Source organism: Thermochaetoides thermophila (assembly GCF_000221225.1).
Source record: "Thermochaetoides thermophila DSM 1495 unplaced genomic scaffold scf7180000011806, whole genome shotgun sequence".
NCBI classification, from domain to species: domain Eukaryota; kingdom Fungi; phylum Ascomycota; class Sordariomycetes; order Sordariales; family Chaetomiaceae; genus Thermochaetoides; species Thermochaetoides thermophila.
Genome location: NW_006383023.1, coordinates 1,957,974 through 1,983,195, shown reverse-complemented (window position 1 = coordinate 1,983,195; position 25,222 = coordinate 1,957,974). Strand labels below are relative to the sequence as shown.

At 54.1% G+C, this 25,222-nt stretch overlaps 7 protein-coding genes across 7 annotated transcripts; 5 read left to right on the top strand and 2 right to left on the bottom strand.

Annotated features, from left to right (window-relative positions):
* Nucleotides 1–325: 325 nt before the first annotated feature.
* On the top strand, nt 326–5,693 carry CTHT_0005550 (uncharacterized protein; the record flags this gene model as incomplete). Its single annotated transcript, XM_006691026.1, has 5 exons — nt 326–668; nt 729–855; nt 1,059–1,220; nt 1,296–2,528; nt 2,618–5,693. 5 exons carry the CDS (start codon nt 326–328, stop codon nt 5,691–5,693), a joined length of 4,941 nt encoding a protein of 1,646 aa, XP_006691089.1.
* A 1,852-nt stretch (nt 5,694–7,545) lies between these two features.
* CTHT_0005540 (putative 3 complex protein) lies at nt 7,546–8,244 on the top strand (the record flags this gene model as incomplete). The annotated part of the gene is made up of 2 exons (XM_006691025.1): nt 7,546–7,940; nt 8,019–8,244. The coding sequence occupies 2 exons, from the start codon at nt 7,546–7,548 to the stop codon at nt 8,242–8,244; spliced, it is 621 nt and encodes a 206-aa protein (XP_006691088.1).
* A 280-nt stretch (nt 8,245–8,524) lies between these two features.
* Nucleotides 8,525–9,679, bottom strand: CTHT_0005530 (uncharacterized protein; the record flags this gene model as incomplete). Its single annotated transcript, XM_006691024.1, has 2 exons — nt 8,525–9,364; nt 9,467–9,679. The coding sequence occupies 2 exons, from the start codon at nt 9,677–9,679 to the stop codon at nt 8,525–8,527; spliced, it is 1,053 nt and encodes a 350-aa protein (XP_006691087.1).
* A 908-nt stretch (nt 9,680–10,587) lies between these two features.
* On the top strand, nt 10,588–13,963 carry CTHT_0005520 (AP-2 complex subunit alpha-like protein; the record flags this gene model as incomplete). The annotated part of the gene is made up of 7 exons (XM_006691023.1): nt 10,588–10,739; nt 10,806–10,819; nt 10,887–10,930; nt 11,007–11,296; nt 11,356–11,690; nt 11,783–13,740; nt 13,799–13,963. The coding sequence occupies 7 exons, from the start codon at nt 10,588–10,590 to the stop codon at nt 13,961–13,963; spliced, it is 2,958 nt and encodes a 985-aa protein (XP_006691086.1).
* Nucleotides 13,964–14,785: 822 nt separating this feature from the next.
* CTHT_0005510 (DNA repair protein (rad57)-like protein) lies at nt 14,786–16,516 on the bottom strand (the record flags this gene model as incomplete). Its single annotated transcript, XM_006691022.1, has 1 exon — nt 14,786–16,516. The coding sequence occupies one exon, from the start codon at nt 16,514–16,516 to the stop codon at nt 14,786–14,788; it is 1,731 nt and encodes a 576-aa protein (XP_006691085.1).
* Nucleotides 16,517–19,405: 2,889 nt separating this feature from the next.
* Nucleotides 19,406–20,448, top strand: CTHT_0005500 (uncharacterized protein; the record flags this gene model as incomplete). The annotated part of the gene is made up of 2 exons (XM_006691021.1): nt 19,406–19,496; nt 19,904–20,448. The coding sequence occupies 2 exons, from the start codon at nt 19,406–19,408 to the stop codon at nt 20,446–20,448; spliced, it is 636 nt and encodes a 211-aa protein (XP_006691084.1).
* A 1,501-nt stretch (nt 20,449–21,949) lies between these two features.
* CTHT_0005490 (uncharacterized protein) lies at nt 21,950–24,547 on the top strand (the record flags this gene model as incomplete). The annotated part of the gene is made up of 3 exons (XM_006691020.1): nt 21,950–22,196; nt 22,255–22,435; nt 22,489–24,547. 3 exons carry the CDS (start codon nt 21,950–21,952, stop codon nt 24,545–24,547), a joined length of 2,487 nt encoding a protein of 828 aa, XP_006691083.1.
* Nucleotides 24,548–25,222: the final 675 nt, after the last annotated feature.

Below are 25,222 nucleotides of genomic sequence, written 5' to 3'. Positions count from 1 at the left end.
TTTTGCACGGGCAGAGAAGACTCTGTGGACGGGGAACGCTGGCGGATGCATTGGCGAGCTAGGCAGGCAATGAAATCGCTTTTGGACGCTCTTCCTCATGCAAACAACCGGCACTAATACGGTGTTTCTAAGACCATCAGAGTCTAGTTAGTGATCCAGAAAAAGAAGAGAACCACAACAGGAAGAAGGAGATATATCTAGGCCAGATACACCATCTTTCTTACCGCCGAGCACCATGTCAGCTGCTCATACCTCACGCAGCCGTGCGAGTTCAAGCACTCCAGCCCACGACAAAGGACGGCACGTTCATGTGCGCGGCTACGCCATGGCATCGCCTTCCTCCTCTAGACATAATCCTATCCGACGTTACTTCGAGCCATGCGCCGCCACAGCTTCTATGTTTCTTTATGCCCAGGGCACTTCGGTCGTATGTTGTAATCATGATACCCTAGCGATTGAACGGCGGTTTGCTCGGCACTCAGAAGAAATCCAACTGTTAGCTGTCGACAATCACAGCGACATTGGTGCGGGGAGATTAGTCGTCAGCTATGATGCTGGCCAGACGGCCATCGTCTGGGACCTGCTCACAGGAGACGAGATTGCCCGCTTTGTCAGTTATGAACACATAACCTGTGCGGCGTGGATGCGGGACGGCAACGTTGCTTTTGGTATGTGTGATCTCCATGGACATGTCTTGAGAAAAAAAAATACCGGCTAACTGGCAACAGGCAATACGCAAGGCAATGTGATCCTTTTTGAGCCTACTACATCCGAGCACCTTTCTACAAGGACACTTGATCAGATACCTGTCACAGCCATATCACCACATGCCGACTGCAGGACTTTCGCGATCGGGTATGTGTGGCTTACTTTGTTTCCCCGAATTGCGAATGCTGACCTTTCCCAGCTACCAGAATGGCTCGCTCTTGATTGCGACCCTCCAACCTCGATTTACCATCCTCCACAACCTAACTACCTCAAGAGGGCCGTCCCCGATTGTGACGCTTTCGTGGCATGCCTCTTCCGCTCGGGCCAAATCCGACATGTTAGCAGTGCAGACGAACGACGGCGATCTGCGAGTGTGGAGCGTCCCTAAGTCGTACAGCAAATGACGATCCGGCCAAGGTTGTGCGCATCCTCAAGAGGACTGAGAACTACGTGGTTGGCCCGAACTGGGCGGCCTGGTCAAAGAACGGCCGGATCATTCAGTACTCGGAAGGGTAAGTTGTTTCTGCTGCTTGCATATCTTGCCCGTACAGTAGATGGCTGAGATGAGGGAAAAAACAAACCAACAGTGAGACAATCTCGTGGGACGTGCGGACCAAGCACGTAACCTTGGACGTGGTCCCGACTCTTGATGTAGTTCGGGGCCTCGCCGTCTACGGCCCGGATGCCGTCCTCTTCACCCTGGGCGCCAACAACACCGTCCAGCAGTTCAACCTAAGTGCCCCCATTTTGATGGTCGCCAATGTCCAGCATCCTGCGCCGCTGCTGCCGCCTTCGCCGCCTATTTCTCTCGAATCGGAGGAAAAGACGCAGGCTACGGCTTCGGAGAGCGAATCTAACGTCCAGATCGCGTTTCGTCCGTCCGATGTGTCTGAGTCAGAAGATGACAATAGGTTACCCCTGGCACGCCACTTGCAGAACACTAGCAATGCGGGGATGTGCCGTCCGACAACCCCGGCTTCACATATCAGTCGGTCTAGCGTATCGATCTCGTCCTCTACTTCCCAAGTGGCCGCTCGGAGATATCAGGCATCGGTTACCTCGCGAGGCCTGACCGAAAACACGTACATCTCCGCCGGCTCGTCTCTCCATTCCGGGCACCCGCTCCACTGTGAGAGGGAGCCGATGTCGACAACAAGCTCAATCTCAGTCGGAAGCTCACTTCGCCATCAAGTCCACAAGCCATCTATACTGCGTCATGAGGTGCCCCGTAATCCCGACGACGCCAAAGTGACGGACCTGTTCAAGTTCACCAGGGCTAGACTCTCCGATATCCCTTACAAGGCACCTTACGCGCTGGAGAACGGTCGCTTGACGCCGGACGAGCTGCGTCGGCAGATGCTGAGCACCATTTTCGGTTGGAACAAGGACATCGAGGAGCTTGTTCGCGACGAGATGTCCCGCCATCCGCTGGGTTCCACGAACCGTATCCTGCTCGCTAAGTGGCTCGGCGATATCAGCACTGATGTGATGGCCATGGGTTCCGAGAAAATGACTGCGTCTGACTGGATGCTCTTAGCTCTGAGCGGCATCGGGAGCGCGTCTGGCCAGCAGAAGCTGGGTCGTGCTTATGTGCAGAGACTCCTGGAAAGTGGCGACATCCATTCGGCGACTACTATCTTGATCGGCCTGGGCGACTACAATGATGCGATCGAGGTTTATGTATCTCACAAGAAGTGGATGGAGGCTCTCATTGTGACCTGCTTGTTCTACCCGCAAGCCTGGGAGCGTCAGTCGCAGATTGTGAAGAAATGGGGCGAGTGGGCGGTGCAGCATGGCCAGCAGCAACTGGCTATTCGATGGTAAGTTTTATATATATAACATGAAAAGAGGAGGAGAGGTGGGGTTGGGAAATAAGGGACAAGAGGAGGATAACTAACTCGAGTCACAGCTTCGCTTGCACGGATAGCGGCCGGGAGCCAAGCGAGCCATGGACATCGCCGTCGGCCCAGCAGCTTGACTTCCCCAATATTGTCAAGGGCCCCGAGCTTGCCAGCCCTCCGCTCTCTCCGCCGGTGATTAACCATGGACCTCAGCGGAATGTTGGCAAGAGTTCGGCGTTGAAGCTCATCACTTCCTTCGGGGATTCGAACGCAAAGGCGAAGTACTTTGGGCAGATGACCGACGATGGCAAGACCCCAGTTGCGGGAGGGACGACGCCGATTCTGGAGTCTGCTCTCTCACCAGGCGGCGAGCCGACAACAGCCATTTTGCGAGGCAACCGTAGCGCATTCAACACTCCAGCCTCTGCACGGCCGCCGATGGGCTTCAACCGGCCACGTCTGCCGTCGATCGGTGAATCATCCCCTGACCGCGTTATCTTGACCGCGGTGATGCCGCCTTCCCGCGACCCCTATGCATCCGCACAGCATTCCGAGGACGCAATCAGAAACGCTGAGGTCACGAGGCCCAATACTGCTAGTCCGAGGCTGGTCAGGGAGCCCAAGCGGGCCCCATCACCGTCCGCATCGGCCATGGCAGCTCCCATGGATCCCAACAGGGACAGGAACGGTTCACGCAGCCGGATTCCCGAAGGAGTTGATCTGTCGCTGAAGACGCTCAACGATGACGTGGCTCGCGAGGATGTCACGTCCCCAGAGCCATCTGGACAGTCATCTACTCACCGGTACCACTGGCCGAAGCGCAGAGGTCCTGGCTCCGTTGCCAGCTCTGTCTCGGCAGCATCTAGCGGCGCAAGTCGCGCTCGCGGGTGTCATCACCCTGGCAGAAGCCTGGACGAGTACATCCACAGCCTGGATGCTGCCAGCAGCACCAGCAGCATGCATAAGGGCCGGGCCGGTAGTCGAGATCCCAGCTTGTCGCGTGATCGTGATACGTCGAGGGAGCGTGGTCGACCGCTTATGCGCGGCTTCACCCCCAAGGGAGGAAAGCGATCGCCAAAGTCTCCTGTGCCCATGTCGCCGGAGGATCTTATCAACCTGTCAACGCCGAGGGAGGATCTGGAACAGTTGCATCACCATCAAGATAAGTTGATCGACGTGTCCAACGACGAGATGGAGATATCCCGAGAGCCAAGCACGGTCAGGAATGCGGGCTATCGCGATGGCTCGGCAGTGAGGGCGGCCAGCCAGATCCGCACAGGTGCTTCGTCTCGTGCAAGCAGCCGTGCTCAGCGCATCTCGCCGCCATTGAACCTGCGTGGGAGGTCATCGTCGCGCGAACCGTCAGGAAAAAAGTCGCCAAACTCTCCTCAACCCATTTCCTCTCTCGGGCCGCACTATTATGGTTCTGAGGATGAGGAAGACTACCGGAGGGCGGTTGAGGAGCAAGAGCGGTTCCGCCAGAAGCACAGCAGGAGCACGAGCAGGACTGGCCGCGGAGCTGAGGGTATTACTTCGCCGGTGTCGGGTCACGATCCCTTGTCGGCCCAGTCGGGAGGTCTTCGCAGGAGCAACTCGCACGCAGGGACGAACACGATGCGCTCGCAAGTCCAGACGCCTGCGCCGATGCAACTCGTCACGGATAGCTCAGGTGATCTCAAGGTCATCAAGGACGAACGGCAGCTCAAGAAGGAGGCGGCTGCTCGCGAGCTGGAAGAGAGGAGAAAGTCCCTGGCCAGGAGGCCGTCTGCTCCTCCAATTGTGCACCCCGACCAGCTTACTGCGCAGGCTAAGGATAAGGTACAGCAGCCACAGCAGCAACAGCAGGCCCCTGAGCTTATGTCACTCCCGAGCACGACATACGTCCCTCCGAAGAAGGAAGACCTGCCGTCACGCAGCGCGAGTGTCGACCCAAATGTCGGTAGGGGCATGTACGCCAGCCGTAACGGTCCTCCGATTGGGCTGCCCGCGACCCCTCGGGCTATGCGTCTTGCCATGGAAGCTGAGGCGCATCGGAACAACATCAAGATGCCCTCGATCGGGCAGACCCTTACTCAGGCTACTTCTGCACCGCCGTTCCGCCCATATGCGGAGCGTGACCGTCAGTCTCCTAAGAAGTTTGATCGGGATAATAACAAGGACATCCCGATGCTGCTCCCGGCCACTGTCTACACCCCGCCATCCAATAACCAGCGGCTCGCAGCACAGATCAGCCGGTCAATGTCTGCTCCCCCACAGAATTTGGTGATGCCCGAAAGGGCAAGCCGCAGGCCATCTCACGACCAGAGCAATGCTGGTTTTGCCGGCAGCAGACGGCCGTCGCATGACCAGAATGCCTCCAACAACAATAACATCACTCCCCCGTCCCCACCTCCTCCTGTGCCCCCGGTGCTTAAGGAGCTCCAGCACCTGGCGACCCCTCCCCCTCCGCCACCGCCACCGCTTCCTCATCTCGCCGCCTCTAACGCTCCCAAGCCCATCGTCTACGGCGGCAGCTCAGGCCTGATCGAGATCGTAATGGAAGACGAGTCCGAGCAACAACAATCCCACTCTCCCGGCACTCGGCCTACATCCCCGCTCAAACAGGTCAACAGCTCCCCACCATCTCCTCCTTCTCCTCCTCCTCCTCCTCCTCAACAACAACAACAACAACAACAACAACAACAACAACAACCACCACCACAACCACAACCACAACCACAACCACAACAACAATCACAACAACAACCACAACAACAACAACCACAACAATCCCAGCCTCAGCCCATCCCAGTCGCGATCCCTCTCCGCGAAAACACCGTTCCTATCATCCCGCCCCCGGCACCCCCTTCGCGCGGACACAACCGTGGCCGCAGCAGTACAGATAACAGCATCGGGGCGAGGATCACACGCGCGACGGAACGGATGAGGTCGGTGAGCAGGAGCCGTGGAGCGCAGAGGGAACGGGAGGTGCCCATCTCGGTACAGGTGTCAGCTCCGTATGAGAGCGTACCACCTATGCCGGTACAGATGCAGATGCAGACGCAGGTACAGAACCAGGTATTTGAGAAGGTGCAGCAGCAGGTGGCACAGGCGCAAGCAGGAGGGGAGTTTAGGACGGGATTGAAGCAGAGTGAGATGATTTGAGTAGAGTTGGCGAGGGTTTGGATATGCTTTTTTGGATTCTTTTCCCCTTTTATTCTCCTTTTCTTTTTGGATTCGATTCGGATTGGGGAAGAGCTGCTATTTCTTGGGAAAGGAGGTTCTTCGTTTCGTCATGCCGGTTATGTTCGAAGTGGGTTGGTTGGTTGATTGGTTGGTTGATTGGTAAGAGAAAGGAATGGGTTTTGGTTCTTGGATATTTGCTTCAGTTCATGTGCAGGGCCTACCCACAACCAACTATCCAGTTATCCGGCTATCCATATCCCAGCATTACTCCGTTGGCAGCGCGGGCTTTTGGGATCTCGTTTGTTGTTTTACGTTGTTTCATTCGGAGATATACCTTTTTTTTCAATTACATCGTAGGGGAGGATGGGAGAAGAGGCGTATGGTGAAGGGAAAGTTGATAGGGAGAAGGGTAAACGGAGTGTCAAGGACTGGATGGTCGAAAAAAAAAACAACAAAAGATGAAGGGAGGGGATGATGAGTGATTGGGAGACTTTTGTGCATTTCATGACTGTCCTTCATGTACTTGTTGTATTGAGCACCTACCTAGCCATGGTAGCTTTTAGCTTCTCTTACATTCACTTACATGAGAATTATTTACTACTTTTTTTTCTTTCTTTTGGCTGCCCACTTCTAACTGGTTCTTAAGTTGAAAAGGGGGAAAGCCTTTGGACAGATTGGTTGGACCAGGAGATAAAAGTTGGAGGATACATTGCTGCCTCACGGCACGGTGTGACATAGGTTTAGGCTTTTAGGTTTTCGAAGTTTTTGAATGGACAATATTTCTCATTTTAAGCGGAGTGTGAAGTGATAGTAAGATTTTTGTTGATGTAGAAGTGTCTGCAGCGGAACGTTTGGAGCTTGCTCTGCCGAGCTGAGGGAAGACCTGTGTATCACTGGCACCAACCCAAACCGTCAACCTGTTCGACTGCAAGCGTTCAATCACTTTTGCCATTTTAAACGGACCATCCGTAATAAAAAGAAACGCAGTATCACACTCAGCTCATTCAGAGGAACATTTTAATGTATGATATAAAAAAAGCAAAAATGGAGTTGGCCTCTCCATCTCGCCGCTCTAACCCAAACCCCCAGTGATCGTCATCCAGCGCGCCACCCGACGGTGAAGATGTCTCTGCGGAGTGAAGCCTCCCTGAAGTGTCATCTTCATTGCTTAGGGCCAAGCGCAGCAATCGCAGGCTACCCGTGCGAGTGGATGGCCACCGCAGGGTTCGTGCTGGGCGCCACTGGGGGGTTCTGATGGTAATGGGTGAGAGACGACGAGAAAATCGAGCGCCTCCTTAACCAAATTGACCATTACAGCCGTTAGTTGTTTGTGACCAAACACTCCATTATAAAGCCCGCTTCTGTCTCGCGGCCAACGCACAGGCTCAACCCTAACCCTTAACTCTTGAACTGCCCAATGCGGGGCTCAAGCAGTGTCAGCGACAGCTCCTGGAGCTGCCAACATCGCGACCCCAGCAATCCATCGAGATCAGGTCCCACCTCACTGTCCCACCGCATCTAGTCCCCTGCCATTGCTTTTGCGAGTCGTTTTGCCAAAACAACCGTCCGACCGCTCTTTTACGACTCATTCTCACGACAAGGGGCCGGCGAAGACAGACGCATTTCAAACTTGACTGGATCTGGCCGGAAATAGTACGAAATCTGCTTCTCTCGAAACACAACCCCTTCCGTATCCTATCCTTGACCCAAGCGCCCGTCTAGCACTGCCTCACCGCACTCCTGGGCCCGACCCCTCTCTGTGAACTACAACCTACCTCCCTCTTCCAACACATTTCCCTCTAGAACCAGATACCCAATTACAGCAACCACCATGTCCATCATCCGGGAACACACCCAAGCCACGCTGACCGACATCTGGCGTACGATCGACATCGACGCGCTGACGGAGGACTCGTCGGTGAACTTCCCCGTCTCAACTCTCGTGCCGCCGACGGTGCGCGAAGTGACGGAGCCCGAGGCCCGACAAGTGGCTACCCAGGTGCGCCAGCTGCTGCGGGGGGGCGACGCCGAGGGCGCGCTGCGCCTGGCCCTGGAGAACCCGGTGTATGCGACGCCTACCGGCCACGAGCTCGCCCGCGAGGTCCACATGCAGACTGTTGTCGAGGTACTGCAGGGGATTAAGGCGAGTGAGATGAACGGTGTGCTCAAGAGCATTTATGCTAGCCCGGGGGGGAGTGAGTGTCTGGATGTTTTGATGAAGTATCTGTATGTTTGTCCCCCTGCTTTCTTACGGGTAGTGCGTGAGTGTTGAGGCCCAGGGGACTGACGGTAATACATTTGTAGGTACAAGGGCATGGCCTCCGCAGGCTCCGGCAGCGCACCAAAGACGCCTACGCGCGTGACTCCCCAACCGACCGGTATCCCCAGCCAGTTTGCGCCGCGGCCGGGCGCCAACCCCGAGTCAGTTGGTGCGGCGATGAGCGTCCTGCTCAGCTGGCATGAGAAGGTAGTTGAGGTGGCCGGTCTTGGGTGCATAGGCCGTGTCATGACCGACTTTAGGAGGGTATAAGAGAACATAAATATAATAATTGGTTGCTGGCTCGCTGTATGATTGCACGAGGACATTAGTTGCATGTTGAAATGATTGTTATGGACGTTTATAGACCTTTATTTTTCTTCTTCTTTTTTTTTTTTTCCCCCCCCAATGAAGACACCTTTTGGTCATCTTCCCCCAGCTAGTTTTGAGGTAACGCGTGTGAAAAGAACGCCCAGTATGCTATCTCCAATTTTACACAGAGGTGAGTTGCTTTGCTCTCCTTGCTTTATACGCGCCTTGCCTCTGCGGATGTCTATTTATTCTTTTCCAGAACGTCCTTGAGACTCACCTGCCCGCTACCACGCTTTAGGGGCTTTGGCTGATTTTCACCCTCCTTCCAACCGATCATATGTATGATCCTGAATGTTGCTGGGATGCTTCCATCCTCATTCCCATGCAGGGCCTTGTAGATAGCGTCCGCTGCCAGCAGCACATCCCTCCCAATGGGCCCCATCTCCCGGTTCAACACACAGTTCCCCTCTCCCATGGCTTGCAAGTCCTCCATCAGCGCAAACATGTCCGGATAGTCCACTACAATATCCTCCACATCCACAGTGAGCATTTGGAAGCCTGCCTTCTGCAGCAGCCCCCCGACGTCTCGAACGTCAGCTAAGGGAGACACATGTGGCGAGATACCACCTCGCCGCTCCTGCTCCGCCAGCTGTATCGACGTCCGCAACTCAAACAGCGTATCACCGCCTAACATGGCCCCAATAAACGGACAGTCAGGCTTCAACACCCCGTTAATCTGCGACAGCACCCCAGGCAGGTCGTTGATCCAGTGCAGACTGCAACTGCTCAGGACGCAATCAAACGAGTCACGATCAAAGGGTAGCCTCTCCTCGTCTTCTAGCACATAGCGCGTGATCTTGAGCGATGGAACTTGCGTGTTGAAGGGAAGGTCGGCGTCGCGGTGGAGCAGCGCAGAGGAGGTTTCGGCGGCGACAAGCTCCGCGATGTTGGAGCTGACGGCGAGCGGCGGCGATTCGGGATGGGCCGGGTCCGGGTCGGGGTTCTCCCGCACGAGTGCGCGCGCGATATTGCACGAGTTGGCGCCTAGGTCGAGCACGCGGGGGAAGTGTCGCTTGATGTCCTGGAGGGAGGGGCAGCAAGTGTCAACTCTTTATCGCTCCTCAATGCTCAAGGTAGTTTTGAGTTACGGCCGGATGATGCTGACCAACAGCCGCTCGCACACCCGCCTGGCCACCTCGTCCTTGAGGTAGTCGGTCTGCCGGCTGAGCTCGGGATTGGACGCGGCTCGCTCTTTCTGGAGCCATTTTGTGCGCGAGTTGAAGACGCGGAAGATGGCGCCGCGCGACGACTCCAAGGCGTAGGTGCGTCGCCCAATCTGTGATAATTGCGCCTGCAAGTTCTGCGGCCGGAAAACCCGGGCCAGATTCACCCGCATTCTGGGACTGGAAATGCGAATTTGCGTCGAGGTGTTGGCATTCCCGCCTTGGGTCCGCGGGGCAACATGATGGGACTGAGCTCAAGCTAGCGATGAGAGCAGTCCCATCAAATGAGAGCTTCTGTCCGATAAAAAGGATGATAAGATAGCGATAAGATCAGCCTTGGCCTGCTTAGATAAGCATACTTGTGGGTCATCCTACCGCAGTCAGTTTAGCGAAAGAACTCCATGTGGAGGCTTGGTAAGGACGGTGATGAGGCAGCAAATCAGCAGCAGTTATCCATCACTCTTGGCGGCGGGCGTGTGCACCGCAGTCCCACTACAGCAGCATAGGATCAGCCCCCCTGAACACCCTGAACGGTGAACCACGTTGCCGTCGAGGGCAGATCGAGCGCCCAGAAATCGACGACACCGCGTGCAATCCGACGCGTCTCATTACAATTAGGTACTTACCTCGGCCTTTGCCCGCAGCGCATGCACTTTGATCTCGATCCTACGACTGCGACTTGAAGTGAGATGCGCTCCGTCGCACGAGTTGTTCGCCGGTGAAGTCCTGAGTTCGATCTTTGTTTGTCCAACCTCAACGCCGAAACTTTTGGCTTCCGTTTCTGCCAACTTTAATCAATCCCGCCGCAGTCCGCAGCGCCGCCATCTCCAACTTCCGTCTCGATTCGCGACCCCCTCCGCATCTTGCACAACCCATGATCCCGCAATGAATATTTGCTGAAATATTGCGACTCTGGACGATTTCTGGCTGCGCCAACACTATACCGATCGCTGCGCTGTGACGACGAGAACTGCATTGTCCTAGGAGACTGCCACTTCCAGGTCGCCCGTCATTGGGCTCGGTTGCGCATCTAGTTACACACTGAAGTTGCCAACAGGCCTTTTCTTCAGGGTACATCGCAATGGCGTCCACGGGGTCTTCGGGCTTCTTGGGCCGGTCAAGCGGCAGCAGCAATAACATGCGCGGTCTCGTCCAGTTCATTGCCGATTTGCGGAATGCTCGGGCGCGCGAGCTGGAGGAGAAGCGCATCAATAAGGAGCTGGCAAATATCCGGTATGTGGTCGTTCGCTCTATGCTTCATTATCGCTGTACCCCGAGATGCTAATTTACGCGCTCCAGGCAGAAGTTCAAAGGTATATTTGGCTTTTGCTTAAACTATCGATCTCGCGATCGCCGCGGCAAAACTCACACATGTCTTAGATGGAAACTTGAGCGGATACCACAAGAAGAAATACGTCTGCAAGGTGAGCCTTCTACTCTAGGCCCGCCCTTGCGCTGCGAGACCCCGGGGTTTGACAGTGTTGACACTCTGTGCGACAGCTCCTCTACATCTACATCCTCGGCTTCGACGTTAGTTTCGGCCATCTGGAGGCCGTCAATCTTATCTCATCGACTAAGTACTCCGAAAAGCAGATCGGCTATCTGGCCGTGACGCTATTCCTCCATGAGAAGCATGAGCTTCTGCACCTTGTGGTCAACAGCATACGGAAAGATTTGTTGGACCACAATGAGTTGTTTAACTGTCTGGCGCTGCATGCCATCGCCAATGTCGGCGGCAGGGAAATGGGCGAGGCATTGGGCGCGGATGTGCACAGGCTATTGATCTCTCCGTATGTTGCTCCATTGAAGCCACGTCGCGTCAACCACGCTTCACACTGACATGTATCAGCACATCCAAGTCGTTCGTCAAGAAGAAGGCTGCTTTGACGCTCCTACGCTTGTACCGTAAACAGCCGGCCATAGTCCAGCCGGACTGGGCGGAGCGAATTGTCTCCCTCATGGACGACCTGGACATGGGCGTGGCCCTCTCCGTGACATCCCTCGTCATGACCTTGGCGCAGGACAACCTGGAGCTGTATAAGGGCGCATATGCTAAAGCTGTCAACCGTCTCAAGCGTATCGTGCTTGATGGCGAGTATACCCCTGACTATGTCTACTACAAAGTGCCTTGCCCCTGGATCCAGGTGAAGCTCCTGAGATTACTGCAGTACTTCCCCCCGTCAGGTATGGACAGCCAGCCGAAAGCTCTCTTTTTTTTTTTTTTTTTTTTTTTTTTTTCGCTCGATCCTGGAAGGTCTGATCTAACACGGGTCCAGAGGACAAACACATTCGCGAAATGCTCCGCGAGACTCTCCAAAAAATCCTGGATCTTGCCCTTGAAACCAACAAGAACGTCCAGCAAAACAACGCCCAGAATGCGGTACTGTTCGAGGCGATTAACCTGATCATCCACCTCGACACCGAGCACGCCCTCATGAAGCAGATCTCCCAGAGATTGGGTCGCTTCATCAACTCCAGGGAGACCAACGTCCGCTATCTGGGGCTGGAAGCCATGACCCATCTGGCTGCCCGTGCAGACACGCTGGATCCCATCAAGCAGCACCAGGATGTCATCATCGGTTCGCTCAAAGACCGAGACATCAGTGTCAGGAGGAAAGCGCTCGATCTCCTCTACAGCATGTGCGACCACACAAACGCCACAATTATTGTGACGGAGCTGTTGCACTACCTGCAAAACGCTGACTTCGCCATCCGTGAGGAGATGGTGCTTAAGATCGCCATCCTGACGGAGAAGTACGCTACGGACGTGCAGTGGTATGTCGACATATCGCTGCGGCTCATCGCCATGGCGGGCGATCACGTCAGCGATGAGGTCTGGCAGCGTGTGATCCAAATCATCACCAACAACGAGGAGCTGCAGGTCTATGCGGCACGGAACTGTCTCCAGTACTGCAAGCAGGACCATTGCCACGAGACGCTCGTCAAGATTGGTGCCTATATCCTCGGTGAGTTTGGACATCTGATTGCCGAAGAGAAGGGCTGCAGCCCGATCGAGCAGTACCTGGCGCTTTCTAGCAAGCTGGGCGCTTGCTCGTCGAGCACTAGGGCCATGATTCTATCTTGCTTCATCAAGTTCGTCAACTTGTTCCCTGAGATCAAGCAGCAGCTCGTGGCAGTCTTTAGCATCTACAGTTACTCGCTGGATGCTGAGCTGCAGCAACGAGCGTGCGAGTATCTCACCCTGGCCAACATGCCCACCGACGACTTGCTCCGCACGGTCTGCGACGAGATGCCTCCGTTCCCAGAACGTCAGTCGGCCTTGCTCTCCAGACTCCACCAAAAGCATTCCAACACGAGCGACAAGCGGACATGGGTCGTCGGCGGTAAGGATGCCAACCGCGACCAAGCCGAGCTCAACATGGCCAAGCAAGGCGGTCTCCGGAAGACCTTCACCAACGGCAGCCAGGCCACCGGCACATCGGCCGCCAACGGCCAACCCACCGGCGCCGTCAACGACCTCATCGGCCTCGACATGAACAACGTCGGCCCCGCCGAACAAAAGACAGTCAAGGTCCCCAACCTCGCCAGCTCAGCCCACCTCTCTCCCGGCTGGGAGCGCGGCTTCAACCGCCTGCTCCTGCGCACAGACGGCATCCTCTTCGAGGACCTGCAGCTCCAAGTCGGCGTGCGCTCCGAATATCGCGGCGCCATGGCCTGCCTGATCCTTTACTTCACCTCCAAGTCGCCCTCCATCATGACCGGCTTCACGACGACCCTCGACCTAGACGAGTCCGAAAAGGGCAACATCACCTGGGACATCAAGGGTATGCCCGACCCGACGCTGTCGCACGGCGGCCAGACTCAGCAGGTCATTCTCTTCGAGGCCAAGCGCGTGTTCCAGAAGGCCCCGACTATCCGCATTAGCTACCTGTCGGGTTCCCTGCAGTGGTATACCTTGATGCTGCCGCTGGCGATTCATAAGTTTATGGATCCGGCGGAGCTGTCTGCGGAGGATTTCTTTAAGCGATGGAGGCAGATTGGAGGCGCCCCGCGCGAGGCACAGAAGATTTTCGGACTGGCACCCGCGGCGAGGGATGCGAAGAGGGAGTTGAACGAGGATTTTATTCGGAGAGTGGTGGAAGGGTTTAGGTGGGGCATCTTGAGGGGGGTTGATCCGAATGAGAGGAATTTTGTGGGTGCTAGTGTGGTGCATACTACGGAGGGCGGCAAGTATGGGTGTTTGTTGAGGTTGGAGCCTAATTATGCTACTCAGGTGAGCTCTGACTGGCCTCTTCCTGTTATCGGTTTGTGTTGCTAACGCTGAGCGTCAGATGATTCGGTTGACGATAAGGGCGACGGATGAGAGCGTGCCGCCAATCTTGTTGAAGATGATGGAGGAAAGGCTTGTGGTGGGCATGTCGACACAGACAGAGAAAAGACCGCCACCGACGGTGAGCGAGATCTCGGATGCCTTTAGGAACGTGATGGTTCGGTGAGGTTGGGATGATAGTTGTCAGGGGCGTTATCAGCCACTGTGTAGGGTTTGTCGTGTGTCGTAGGCGATCATCAGCGTGGAGGTTAAAACAAAAGCGGGGAAGGGGAAGGGGAAGGGGGGAAGCGGCGGCGGCGGAATCCCAAACTTTGGGCTAAGCACCCCTTAAACTGATGAGAAATTTCCTTACTGGGTGAGATCATACAGTAAGATGGATGGAAACATGCGTCAGGGATGGATGATAGGTTGCTATCTAGCATGGGAGAGGGAAGGAACCGTATACGATTCTTTAGTAACAAGGGAGCGTAGCTATACCATATTATTTATTGTTTATTTTCAGCCTTGGCTGTTCGCATAGACATTCTTGAATCAGTCTTATGGTTTGGGTCAGTTCTGACTAACCCTCGATGTTGCTTGCCTTGTCGGTCCTCGTCGGGCTAACTCCATGTTCGAATACCTCTTCAACACTAACTCGGAGTATACTGAAGAAACATGAATGGTTTTTTTTTTACTTCTTTGGTTTGGGGTGGGGTGGGGTAGGGGAAGTGCGCAAACGATAGGGCGTTGAGGTATTAAGCTCCATTGGAAGTATGCTATGATATCTAGGTCGTTCAACCGACCTTTTGTACGGCGAGTTGCCATCATGCACGCCTGCACGCCAACCTTGACCGTTAACTAGTCCGCCTTCCCATTAACCATGCAAAAAATACCCGAGACTATTTGTCCCGTGTATGCCGTGCTGATGATGTCCATCTATCAAACAGCCCAGACAGCCATAGCCATGACATAAGTCATAGCCCAACTCAGATCAGCATTCCTTCATCAATCACTTCCCCCATGAGGACTTCTTTCCAGTCCCCTGTTTCTGCACAGCCCTCAACCCACCCATCCAAACCTCAAACTCCACCGCCCCCGGCGCCTCCTCAACCCCAGGACCGGACTCGGCCACATGCGACGCAAAAACGACCTTCATCCATCTCCTCCAAGCACTATTACCACTACTACTTCCCTTACTCGCTAGCAAAACCCTCCTCGTCTCCTCCTTCTCTACAACAGCCTCATAATCATCCCCTATCCCCATTGTTCCGTCCCGAGCAACGACTGCCGCTGCATGCGTAGCATTCCCATCTATCCTCGAAGCAGGAGTGCGATACCCATATGCCGGCCTCGGCTTCCGAAACAGGGCGATCCGCATCCCCAGCTGGGTGGTCCACACCAGTCCAAGAGAAGGGGTTTTTAACAAGGGGCCGGTAGTGCTGTAAAGGGAGGAGGGAGTGTCCCCCCAGCCAGTGAACCAGCGCTGTTGGTGGTCGAGCAGAAGCACGGCGGGCTGGTGTTGTTGTTGTCGTTGGACTCGTTCATCTTTGAGGTCGCTCGTGGAGGAGGAGGGGAGGGTGCTGCTGTTCTTAACAGCTGGGTTGGGCGTCGGCGTGGTAGGGAGCAATTGGGAGGAGGGAAGGGGGACGGATGAGGGAGGGGGGATGTTCGCAGGAGTTTCTGGGGTGTCTGGTTCGGGAGCAGGAAGTTTGCTTCGCGGAGCAAGAGGACTGTCGTCGACTTTTTGGAGACGGGGGTGTTTTGCCGGTCGATGGGCCGTTGATAATGGTACGGGAGGGGGGACGAACACTTCCCCGGGAAAGCGATCGGCCACCTGGTTCGCCACGACAACTGCCATGTCGTACTTCAGTGCTAACTCCCTAAGCAGCATTCCTAACCTGACCAGCTCTGCCGTGCGCGCGCCCATATTTGACCCTTGCTTCCCTCCCGCGCGCTCAAACTCGGCGCGGTAGTTCGCTGCCACGGAGTCGAGCACCAGCAGCCCTACGTTGCGCCGCTCAATCTCGACCGGTACTTGGAATGTCAATATGTGGTCCTGACTCTCCAAATCCGGCGTGGAAGTGCTTAGTATCCGGTCCAACGACGGGCGTTGGTGTCGGGGGGGCTGTTGGAAGACGGGGTTCGTGGAGAGCATCTGGGACAGGCGCCGCGTTGGGAGCGGGGCTTCTGTGCTGATGTACATCGCAGGACGACCCAGTCCATGGGGGGGAGGTAGCTGGACTGAGAGGAGGAGAGTGAGTAGGAATTGGGTCTTGCCGGTGCCTGATTCGCCTGTGATTTCGGTGATGGTTCGTATGGGGATGCCGCCACTAAGGGCGGCGTCTAGCGTCGGGTCAAGGGTGCTGATGGTGTGCCATTGGGAGATGAGGTTGGCGAAGGTGTTCTTAAGTTGTTGTTTATGTTTTCGCTGCTCCTGCTGTTGCTTCCATCTTCCGACACCGTCCCCGGGCTCATCAACGGTCGTCTCGGAAACGGTACCCGCAGTGTTAGACCGGGCTTTCGGTGTCGAGACGACGCCCAGATCAGCGTGCAGAGCGCTCAGGACAGCATCGCATAGGCGTTTGATGTCGAGCAGCGGCAGATGCGTGCGCTTTCCAATCTCAGCGGCCTCGAGGGTCAGCAAGTCGCTCGTTGTCAGGCCGTGCTGCTCAAGGACAGGCAGAAGCCGCGCGTAGGGGCCAATGGGGAAGTGCGGAAGCACACGAAGGAGGTCAGTCATCGGTTATATGGGCCATGGGAAGAAGGCTGGTGTGTTGACAGGAAAATTGGCAATTCATCCATACAATTGCATCGTCACCATCGTGGTCAAGTATTTACCGCTTCCGAGTGATAGTTTCGATGCTGCCTTGAACAAGCAGCTGAAATGCAAGAGCACTTGAAGGCCTGAACCACTGCCGCGTTTAACGCGTTCACCACGATAGGACCCGTACGGATGCCCGTGACAAGGTATCGCAAATTGCATATCGATAAGATATGCATGAATGGAGTTCTCATACTGGGTACTCTTTCGCTGAGCAATACCCACGACGGCAACATGAAGACATGTAGATCATACTGTTTTCACTGGTCGCTGGTCAGAGTGATAGAGGTCAAAATTGCAGAGCACTCTACTACACAAAAATCTCGTCTAAAGAGTTGGCTTGAGGCCGCAACTGGAGTCGGGGAGCCAGAGAGGACTACGTCTTCCTTGCTCTCCTCTCGCTGATAAAAACTTAAATGTAGGTAACTGTCAGAGGCCAATAGCTAACTGTTGCGCTTTGCCCAGCACTGAATACACTGAAGTGCATAGCTACTGTAGAGAGTTTCCCATGCGCTGAACGGTCATCATGCCAACAACCTTAAACGACTTAGCAGACTCCATCTCTATCCCGAATCATTTGGGTGTCTAGTGCCCTTATAGTTAGCCATTATCCCATAGTTCTCTCAAATCCAATATGTGTTACATATGGGTATTGCAGTAACCCGTGCTGGCCACAACCTCGTTATTGCAGTTCTCTGTCTGGCAGAGGTCTATCGTTCTTTGGTTAGCCGAAGTTTATTAGAATGAATCAAAATCCTATGCATCAAGCCATGGGTACTGCAGTAATTCGTTCCAGATATGGCAAAGTTGCTGCAACCAGCTGTCTGGCATTGTGGTGGCGTAGCACCACTTCCGATTCTGAATCTGAGCTTTCCTCTCTCATGTAACTACCATCTATAGTTGTTATAGTTAGCCCCTCTACAGCAGTTCACTCGAATCCGATGTATGCTGCCTACGTTCAGTGCAATGATTGGTACCGGTCAAGGCCCAATTGTTGCGGCCCGATATGCGGCACCGTTGGGCTACCATATCGACAAGCGGAAGAGTTGTGCTTGGTATGAAACGCGCTAAAGCCAAAAAAAAAAAAATACGTCGTATCCGTCTACTTTATTGAGGGTAAGAACCGAGGGGATATCTATGTTCAAGACCGAGCTGCACAACCTTGCTCGGCACAAAGCTTTGAGGGGAAATGCTGTTATACCCTTTTACGGTAGTCTTTGAACTCTAAGGCTCTTCTACTTCGATGAACATTGCTTGGCTTATTGTGATATCTGCACTTCTGCAGACAACAGAATTGGTAAGCCTGATGCATGTCACAACCACTAATGAAGCCTTATCATATCTCTTATATCTAGTTTACCATCAACGACTCACAGGATAGAAACATAGCGAGAGGAATAGAGCAGGTTCATTTGCGACATTTGTAGGAGGCTCGAAGTTTGAGTGATAGTCAACCACACATAAGACTCGATCATAAATGCAGGGCGGCACAACGAGCAAAATTGGCACTAATTACCAAGCCAACAGAGCCCATGTTTGTATCACAAGGACTAAACCTTCATATGTCTGCGATCCAATGATTCAGAGTCATTGTGCTAGCAGGGAAGGCAGCGGCCAATGGGTATGTATTGCCCATATGTCATAACCCCGTCTAGGTAAGTGACACAACTACAATCCATTGGTGTCTGTGCTACTGATGCCCCCGGTGCCTTGCGACTTCATCCTCTAAGCCAGCTGCCGCCTAAACCAGCCTCCATGCATGCCTTCTGTTCCCAATAGTGAATAAGCCTGCCTTTGTCCTCATGTACTGTTGCCATGACAGCGTATTCTGGATATTAATTGGTTATGAAAGGTGCTCCACCCCTTGCAACTTGTTCATTATGTAGCTTGGGATGTTGGATGGGAACCAGGGTTTCGACTTCCAGACTCTTAAACCAAAACAAAGGCGATCTTGGAAAGCTAGCTGAATACACCATTAAAAGTTGGGTGAGAAAGAGTGCGATAAGGTACGTATTCTAGACTAAGGTAAATTGTTCGTTTGCATCAATCACTGCTTAGTAGGCCAAGCTGGGAACCACGGAGTACAAGTATGTAGAGTTGCAGCAAGCTGCAAAGGAATTGGACTAATTGTGTTCTATATGGTGGATTTGGCAACCAGATACAAAGAAAACATCACTTCCTGCCGCGTCTTTCCACTACATCTCGTCACAGTTCATAGGGATCACTCGGTTCCCGTGAACACTTTTTTGCCTTGCTCCGTGCTAAATAATTCACCTTTTATTGTGCCGTCAAAGATATGGCAATAGTCCATTCTCAGTAAAAAATGGTGCTGCGTTCTTGTGAAGTTCCCAACTGCAGCGCTCCCGCCGAAAGGAACATGGGGAGTTGCGTGATCTGTACACAGCACATGTGTGGCGACCATGTTCAGTCTGAGCTTCGTTCTTGCCCTTCAAATGTGATTTAATGCCATCAACACATTGACAGGATATGAGCAATAACACCAGGCAGACATTGACGGGGTATTAATTTAGGATGAAGCTCCAGGGGCCTATTGGACAGCCTCCCAAAAAGCCAACAGAAAGCATCTGTGTCGCCTTATGGAGAGACTCGACGTGAAAGCTCTGGAACAAGCAGCAAGCAAGGCCCGTAACGGAATTGAATGCTGCATCCCTGCCTTTTCTGGTCGTCAAGATCCAGCTTCCCGAGCCAAGGTGGTGTCCAGGTAATGTAGGGGGGCAGAACTGCCATGTTGATATAGAGTTTGCTGATGTTGTTGTCTGGATCGCCCGTATTCGTCTGGAGAATCCTATGCTCCCACCATCCTCTGTCCAGGCTCACATCTTCTTAAGCGAAGTCACCACTCTCCAATTTCTGGCCGAGACAAAGGTTCCCGCCCCGCGTGTGTACGCTTTTGAACTGGCATCCTCCAACAACCCAGTTGGCATCTCCTATATCCTGATGGAAAAAGCTTCTGGGGAAGCCACTCAACTGGAACAGCGCGACTCTGAGCCAGAAAGATCGAGTACTGGAACAGCTTGCGGATATTTTTCTCGAGCTTGAGAAACATCCTATTCCTATGACAGGTTCTCTAGTTCCTTCTCCAGCTGGGAACACCGAAAGAGGCGTTCAGGTCGGAGTGCTTCGCTCAACTTCCCTGCTTTGAAACGCCAAATCACTCGCTCGGTCCTTTCAAGACTCTTGAAGAAGCATACTCTGATATCATTCACCTCCAACAGCGTATGATCGCCAACCGCGAGGTTACCTCTCTACCAGTGGACAACTATCTCTCGTTTCTCTGACGTCTAGAGGCCCTCCCGGAGCTAATCAGCCACTCCGCTTCACGTACCGGGCAGTTTTACCTCAAGCATTCCGACGACAAGGGGGATCACATTTTAGTAGACGATGACTTCAACATCACAGGGATCATTGACTGGGAGTTCGCTTCAGTCGAAGCCAAAGAGCTTGCTTTCAGCGCTCCTTGTATGATGTGGCCTGTGGGAGACTTTTACGATGGGAACAACACTCTCTCCGATGATGAGCTGCATTTTGCCGAGATATTCGAGAAGAAGGGCCGAAGTGACCTGGCGGCCATTGTTCGCGGCGGACGTCGGTGGCAGAGGTACCTCTTCTTCCTCGGAGGAGGCATACCTTCTGACAAGGAGGAGTTCGAGGCGCTCTTCCAGGGCTTGAGGAAGAGCATGCTAGTTGAAGGAGAAGCTGAACCATCAACGTATGAGGAATGGAAACGCAAGGTTTTAGCCGAATTTGCCAAGGAAAATGCGCAATTCAAACAGTTGCTGGATGCCGAAAGGGCAAAGGCAGACAACGCGGCCACGACCACGACCAACTAGACTCTAGGGAGGACCGGATTTCCACCTATCTGCCTTCTTGCCAACTTTGACGCTAGGAGATATGAAGGAACCGAAGAAGGGTAACTTAATGTTAGCAGAAGTTGCTTTTGGCCATAGTCCTACCTACAAAGTCAGGTCTACCAAATTGTCTGAATGAGGGCAACTGTTATAGTGTAGCCCCAACATATAAGCTTACACACCTCTTATTTGGCCCGGAAGCTGTGGAAATTTCCGATGAACCATCAACGTAAATTGAGTTTGAATGCCTGATGACTTAGCGCTACAGGGATGCCCACTTTGATTGTGGGGGTTGTTAAAGTTAAGGACTGGTGCAGGGATGATGGACCCATTTGGCGGATCAACCATGGTTCGTCAATTCTTTAGTGACCGATGGAGACATCTGAGTGTGTAATGCAATTTTGGAAAATGCGCTCAGCATAGCCATACTGAGCATTGACTTCGACTCAGCAGTTTTGAACGAGTTTTAAAAATTCTGACATTCAGAGTTCACGCTGCACGTGAAATTGACAAGAGACAAAAGAAAAAGCAACGGTTGAGAAGTGGATCCAGCGTGAACAGACCACCCTCAGCCCAGGCTTGGCAACCCATCCCCGGCCACGCCCAGAAGTTTCAGCCCAGGCCCCTGCCATTTGGTTCAGTGCCTGCAGCTGTCCACGGCTGTCCAACAGCGGTACACCCCTGCCACCAAGTGCAGCCAACAGCCGCCAGACCCAATGAGGACTGGTTTTTCGCTGTGGGTTGCCGTGGGTGGAAGCCAGGAACGCCCCGTAAGTGCGCAGAAGACCCTTGGGAAGGGCGGAAAGAAGGGTGAACCACTCGTGGTCCGACCTACTGGATCAGGGTTGGCCAAAGTCACGCAGCTGCCGACAGCGCCCAGAGAACCGCCACAGGAACCATCCAGTGATCATCGGGTATTCTAAGCAGTCGGGGGTAAGCGGCGGCCTCTCAGAGATCCCGTTTCCCGCGTGAGAAACAATTTTATTCTGGGGCCTGCGCCTTGTTGGTTTCTTCCCATCCAATCTATTGATTTTCACTCTGTCCGCCCCGACAGGTCGATGGGACTGCCAACTGCCTGACTGCCCAACTTCTTGTCATTCCTTTTTTTTCCCCCTTGTCGACACTCGATCGGCGATCACATCTTTTTTTCGAGACCACTCACTCACTCATTCGATCAGCAACAGCTTCACCACATGGGGTGCGGTGACAGGTGACACGCAGCCAGCTTCGTAACAGCGTAAACAGCCAGCCAGCCAGCCAGCCCGCCAGCCAGTCAACCTTCCACATCCGCTCATTTGCCTGTTGTGCTTCGTGCTACCACGCTATCCCAACAACGACTTACTCCCTCTTCCAACTCTTCCAACGCTCTCTTTGCTGTCGGCAGCATCCCGGTCTTCTTCTTGGGGTGCTTGCCGCGTCCGCTCTCTTCTGAACGTCGCCGTTGCCAAAATCACGCTCAACGCGCTCCCAAACCCTACCGACTATGGGACTTCACTTGCTCTGTAGAGTTGCCTTGTTTGGCATCTCAGTCCATGCTCTGGCCTTCCCTGGCCCCCAACCCACTCAACAGTCCGCCGATGAGCTCCAGGAGTACTTTGCTGCTCATGGCTGGACGCCCAAGCCGACGGCAGCTCCTAGCCCGCGCCAGGTGTTGCGTCGCCAGAAGGAGCTTGCATCGACCTACCTGTTTGCCCCTGATGAGACTTGCGGCTATCTTGATGGTTCATCACGTTAGTTTCCTCATTCTTCCTCGCTGCAAGGTTCATCTGCTAACCTTGGGCCCTATAGGATCTCCCTATGGCTGCGACTCTGGCGAGCAATGCATTTTCCTTGCCCCTGTCGACAAGCTCGAGGGCGCTGTCGGCTGCTGCAGTGGCGGCACCTGCAACTTCAAGGTCGCCTGTGTCGACAGGGCCGACATGGATGATTGCGACAAAGACTGCCGCAATGACCCTGCCACTCTGAAATGGTAGGCCTTATGTCTTATTGTGATTTTTTTTTTTTTAGCTAACACGCGTCTAGCTCTGGGATAATTGACCGTTATTGCAACACCATCTACTACCCCCAGGGAATGATCGACTATGTCTGCAGCTTCAGGCAGGCCGATACCATTATTAGGGCCTCCATGACTTACAGCGGCCAGAAGGACAGGACATTTTCGACTAGTGTCAGCGGTGCTAAAACCACTTCGACTTCTTCATCGACTCGTTCCTCAACCACCACCCGCAGTAGCACTACGACGACTTCAACGACCTCGTCTTCTACCGAGTCCTCTACCGAGTCCTCTTCGACTGACGTTACTTCCGAGTCTTCAACCACCACCGAGTCTTCGTCTTCCTCTACGGCTTCTGCAACCACGACCGAGACTGCTGCTCCGGCTGAGACGAGCTCTGCCGAGCCCGAGACCGAGAAGTCATCCACGAACGTCGGGGCTATCGTGGGCGGTGTAATCGGCGGTCTTGCCGTAGTTGCCTTGATTGCCATTGCTGCCATTCTCCTGCGCCGGAATCGGCAGAAGTACGCCAACGCCGACCAAATTCCTGACTTCAATACTTCGCAACCAGCCATGACGATGAAGGAGTCGCCCACTCACTCGCAGCCGGCCCGATTTTCTTTCCAGCAAGAATCTGCCGAGACTGCGACGTTCCCGTCCGTATCTCAGTCCCAAGCCCCTTCGACGCAGACACCCGGTTTCGACGGTCCTTCTACTGCTGCTGCTGGTGGTGGTGGCGGTGGTAGTAGTAGCGGTGGTGGTGCTGCTACTGCTGCCGCTGCAGCTGCAGTTGCAGGTGCTGCAGCAGGCGTAGCTGGTGCAGCCTCAGCAGCTAGTGCCTACCGTAATCAGAACTCGGCTCAGTATCCTCCACGCTATCCGAACCAGTCTCCGAGGCCTCCACAATCGCCGAGTCCGGGTCCTCAGTACCAGCAGCCTGCTTACCCTCAGCCGAGCTACTACCCGCCACAGCAGCAGTATCATCACCAGCAACAGTATCACCACCAGCAACAGTATCAGCAGCCGCACTACCAGCAACCTCACTACCCACAACAGCAACCCTTTGGCGGTCCTGGTCCTCGTCATCCTGCCGATTACCATCATGGCGGTCCTGGTCCTCGTCATCCTGCCGATTACCACCATGGCGGCCCTAATTATCCGCATGACTCCTGGATGCCGATGCCTCCTTCCGGCCAGCGCCCTGGCTACGGGATCCCTCCAGGTCCCCCGAATTACCCCGTCCCTGAACCCATCGACCGTCACTCTTCGACTTCAACTCCGGTGTCTGCTTACAATATCGCTCCGGCTGTGACGCCTGTGTCGGCCTTGAACGCTAACCCGTCTGAACAGCCTGGCCATTATCATTCTCCGAGCCCTCCGGTCCCTCCTGTCGGTCCTCTGCCAAACATCCCGACCTCGTCTTCTACTGCAGCATCAATTGCCGCCGCAATGGCTGCTGCATCTGCAACTTCTACTTCGGGACCTTATGGTTCTCGTCCCGGCTCTCGTCCCGGCTCTCGACCACCATCGAGACCATCTCCTCCTCCGCAAGACGGCGGTGCGGGCATTCCTTCCAACGTCCCTCCTGCACTTCGCCCCGGAGGTGACAAGCAGTTCCAACCTTATCGCAGGCCGCAAGCAGGTTCGGTGTCATCTGGTGTGGGTGTGGCCACAGTAGCCGTACCTATTAGGAAGGGAAGCGTAAGGGCTGTCTCCACAGGCGGGAATAGGTCGTCGCCTCCTCCCCCGCCGACGGCGCCGTTGCCCGAGGTTCCGGGCCAGCAGGGTCAGCAGCAGCAGGGTGAGAGGTCAAGTCAGGAGTCGAGCCAAGGGCAAGGATCTGGGTCGAGCCCGGCTGCCTCGCCGCAGATGCCGCAGACGCCTTTCCTGTCACAAGCACAGGTTGCTCAACCGCAGTCGCCAACGCAGCAGCTTCCTCCGCAAACGCCATATCTGGCGCAAGCGCAAGTCCAATCGCCGCAACAAGCACAACCTGTGCCCCCAGTACAACCGCAGCAGCAGCAGCAGCAGCAGCAGCAGCAGCAACCTCCTCAGCATCATCAGCAGGAGCCGGCTGAGCTGCCTTGAGTGTGACCATGATCAGACCAAGGGGTTTGCAGCCACGAGCATAGATTTTATGAAAATGATTGTTCTTATCTTTCGTTGATATATACCTTGATGGCCTTCGCATATACACAAAAAAATTTTTTGCGGTTGCAGTTTTAGACGAAGAGACGTATCATCCGTTGGTTTTGGTTTGTTTAGCTTGGCTTGGTGATGTATATATACCCATTCGCTCATGCCCCATACATAACAGACAGGATACATACCAGTACATGCATGCGCGTGATGCACGTTCGAACGATATCGTGGTTGATTTTTTCCTTTTTTTTTAAAAAAAAAGGAACATCGTTCTGGACCTAGCTAGGCTAGTTTCGATAAGTGTCTGATGGATGGCTAGGCGGGAGCTTTAGTTTTGTTTATTTGCAATGTTTTTTTATTCTTGGGCCTTGTCAGGCCATGTTTACGTTAACATCTCCTCTTCCGTCCCTCGATGAAGAAAGAGGGATAAGTTTGGGAAGGGGGTGTTTGTTTGTTTGACAGGCTCCGTTCGAGCCTCGAGCTTGGGGCTGCTTAGTATAAGATATCTTCAGCGTACATATTCAATTGAAACTACCTGCCTTTTATGCTTGGCATTTATGAGAACTGTGTGCATGGATTATTATCATGGATGAAGTAGAAAGAACGCATAACGTTGGATGT